The sequence below is a fragment of the Gracilinanus agilis genome, chromosome 2 (genome assembly GCF_016433145.1).
Source record: "Gracilinanus agilis isolate LMUSP501 chromosome 2, AgileGrace, whole genome shotgun sequence".
NCBI lineage: Eukaryota > Metazoa > Chordata > Mammalia > Didelphimorphia > Didelphidae > Gracilinanus > Gracilinanus agilis.
The window spans coordinates 403,051,454-403,053,701 of record NC_058131.1 but is presented as its reverse complement, the minus strand read 5'-3'; the positions used below and the strand labels follow the sequence as shown (position 1 = coordinate 403,053,701).

At 53.3% G+C, this 2,248-nt stretch overlaps 1 protein-coding gene across 1 annotated transcript; it reads left to right on the top strand.

The window, feature by feature from the left end:
• The first annotated feature begins 162 nt into the window (after positions 1 to 162).
• Positions 163 to 1,399, top strand: PURA (purine rich element binding protein A). Its single transcript, XM_044664547.1, has one exon. The coding sequence runs from the start codon at positions 409 to 411 to the stop codon at positions 1,351 to 1,353; it is 945 nt and encodes a 314-aa protein (XP_044520482.1). The 5' UTR covers positions 163 to 408; the 3' UTR covers positions 1,354 to 1,399.
• Positions 1,400 to 2,248: the final 849 nt, after the last annotated feature.

Here is a 2,248-nt window from a genome sequence, read left to right as displayed (position 1 = left end):
GCGGCGGCGACGACGCGTCCCAGCTCCCTCCTCCTCTCCCTATCCTACTCCCTCTCCCCCCCCCCCAGGGTGCTGGGGGGTGGGCGCTGCCTCGCAGGCTGGGGGCGGGGTGGGGGGATAGGAAGGGGGGAGTGAGCGCTAGCGAGCGCGCGGGGGGTCACGTGCCGGGCGCCGTACAGTAGGGCGCCCTGTTACTGTACTCGGGGAGTCAGTGCCCTGTTACCGGGTCTCGTCTGTCTCGTCTCTTTTCCCTCAGATCTCGCGAGATCGGCTGGCTGGCTGTGGGGGTTGCAGCAGCGGCGGCGGCAGGCGGAGCCGGGGGAAGGGAAGGCAGCGGCGGCGGCGGCAGGCGGAGCGGCAGGCGGAGCGGCGGCGGCGGCGGCGGGCGGCCGGCTGAGCGGCAGCATCATGGCGGACCGAGACAGTGGCAGCGAGCAAAGCGGAGCGGCGCTGGGCTCTGGCGGCTCCCTGGGGCACCCGGGCTCTGGCTCGGGCGGCGGCGGGGGCGGCGGCGGCGGGGGCGGCGGCGGGGCCCCGGGGGGGCTGCAGCATGAGACCCAGGAGCTGGCCTCCAAGCGGGTGGACATCCAGAACAAGCGCTTCTACCTGGACGTGAAGCAGAATGCCAAAGGCCGCTTCCTGAAGATCGCCGAGGTGGGCGCCGGGGGCAACAAGAGCCGCCTCACGCTCTCCATGTCGGTGGCCGTGGAGTTCCGTGACTACCTGGGCGACTTCATCGAGCACTACGCGCAGCTGGGCCCCAGCCAGCCCCCGGACCTGGCCCAGGCGCAGGATGAGCCGCGCCGGGCGCTCAAGAGCGAGTTCCTGGTGCGGGAGAACCGCAAGTACTACATGGATCTCAAGGAGAACCAGCGGGGCCGCTTCCTCCGCATCCGCCAGACGGTCAACCGGGGGCCCGGCCTGGGCTCCACGCAGGGCCAGACCATCGCCCTGCCGGCCCAGGGGCTCATCGAGTTCCGTGACGCCCTGGCCAAGCTCATCGACGACTATGGCGTGGAGGAGGAGCCGGCCGAGCTGCCCGAGGGCACCTCCTTGACTGTGGACAACAAGCGTTTCTTCTTCGACGTGGGCTCCAACAAGTACGGAGTGTTCATGCGGGTGAGCGAGGTGAAGCCCACCTACCGCAACTCCATCACTGTCCCCTATAAAGTGTGGGCCAAGTTCGGCCATACCTTCTGCAAGTACTCCGAGGAGATGAAGAAGATCCAGGAGAAGCAGAGGGAGAAGCGGGCTGCCTGCGAGCAGCTCCACCAGCAGCAGCAGCAGCAGCAGGAGGATACAGCAGCAGCAACCCTGCTGCTGCAGGGGGAGGAGGAGGGGGAGGAAGATTGATCAAACTGTAAAAAACATAAACACACATACACACACAGAGAGGAAAAAAAAACTATACTATAAAGAAAGAGAGAAAATAAAATTTAAAAAAAATGTTAAAAAAAAAAATGTAACTGTTAACTCCAAGGGAGCACCCACCACCCACCGAACCTCCACCAACTGACAGTTTCTCTTCTTGACTTGCCACCCATCGCTGGATGTTGTCCACTTTATCCACCATATAAAACAGTAAGCAGCTGCTAAAACAAAACAAAAAAAAAAAACAAAAAAGTAATAACATTATATATGAACTGTGTTTCCTACTTGATTAAAAAATATAAAGAACTGAGTGTTTATTTCCCTAATTAACCAAGAACTTTTGTACACGTTTAAGCTATTATTATTAAAAGTGTTTGCAAAATGGTCAAGATTATAATATTGCTGAATTATATTAAAAAAAAGTCCTTTTCATGTTGAGCTAACATTTGACTTTAGCACAAAAAAAAAGAGATATTTTAGAACACGTAAAATAATATTTTTAGTTTTTTCTTCTCATTTTGTTACCAAATTTCAAACCTTACATGGAGGTTATTATAGTATATTTGACACCCTATATACCTGTGATTAGAGATGTGTATATATATGAGGGCTAGGCATGCTGTGTGTCTGAGCTTTGTCTAAATGTTATGCAGAAGTTTGTAGAGTTAAAGGTACGTAGGTTTAATTCATGCAAGGTAAACAATAAGTGCTCTCTTTTATACAATATGCATTGCATCTGGACCTTAAACATATAAAATGGTCAGTGAAACTTCTGTGAACATGAAGAAAATTATTAAAAAAGGCATTTAAATGAAATTTGCTAAGTTGTGATTTTTACGGTTTGAACCAAAGTTATTCAAATAGTAAAAAAAAGAAA

Coding starts and splice junctions, on each gene's coding strand:
- PURA (XM_044664547.1), top strand. CDS start 409: ATGGCGGACCGAGACAGTGGCAGCGAGCAAAGCGGAGCGGCGCTGGGC.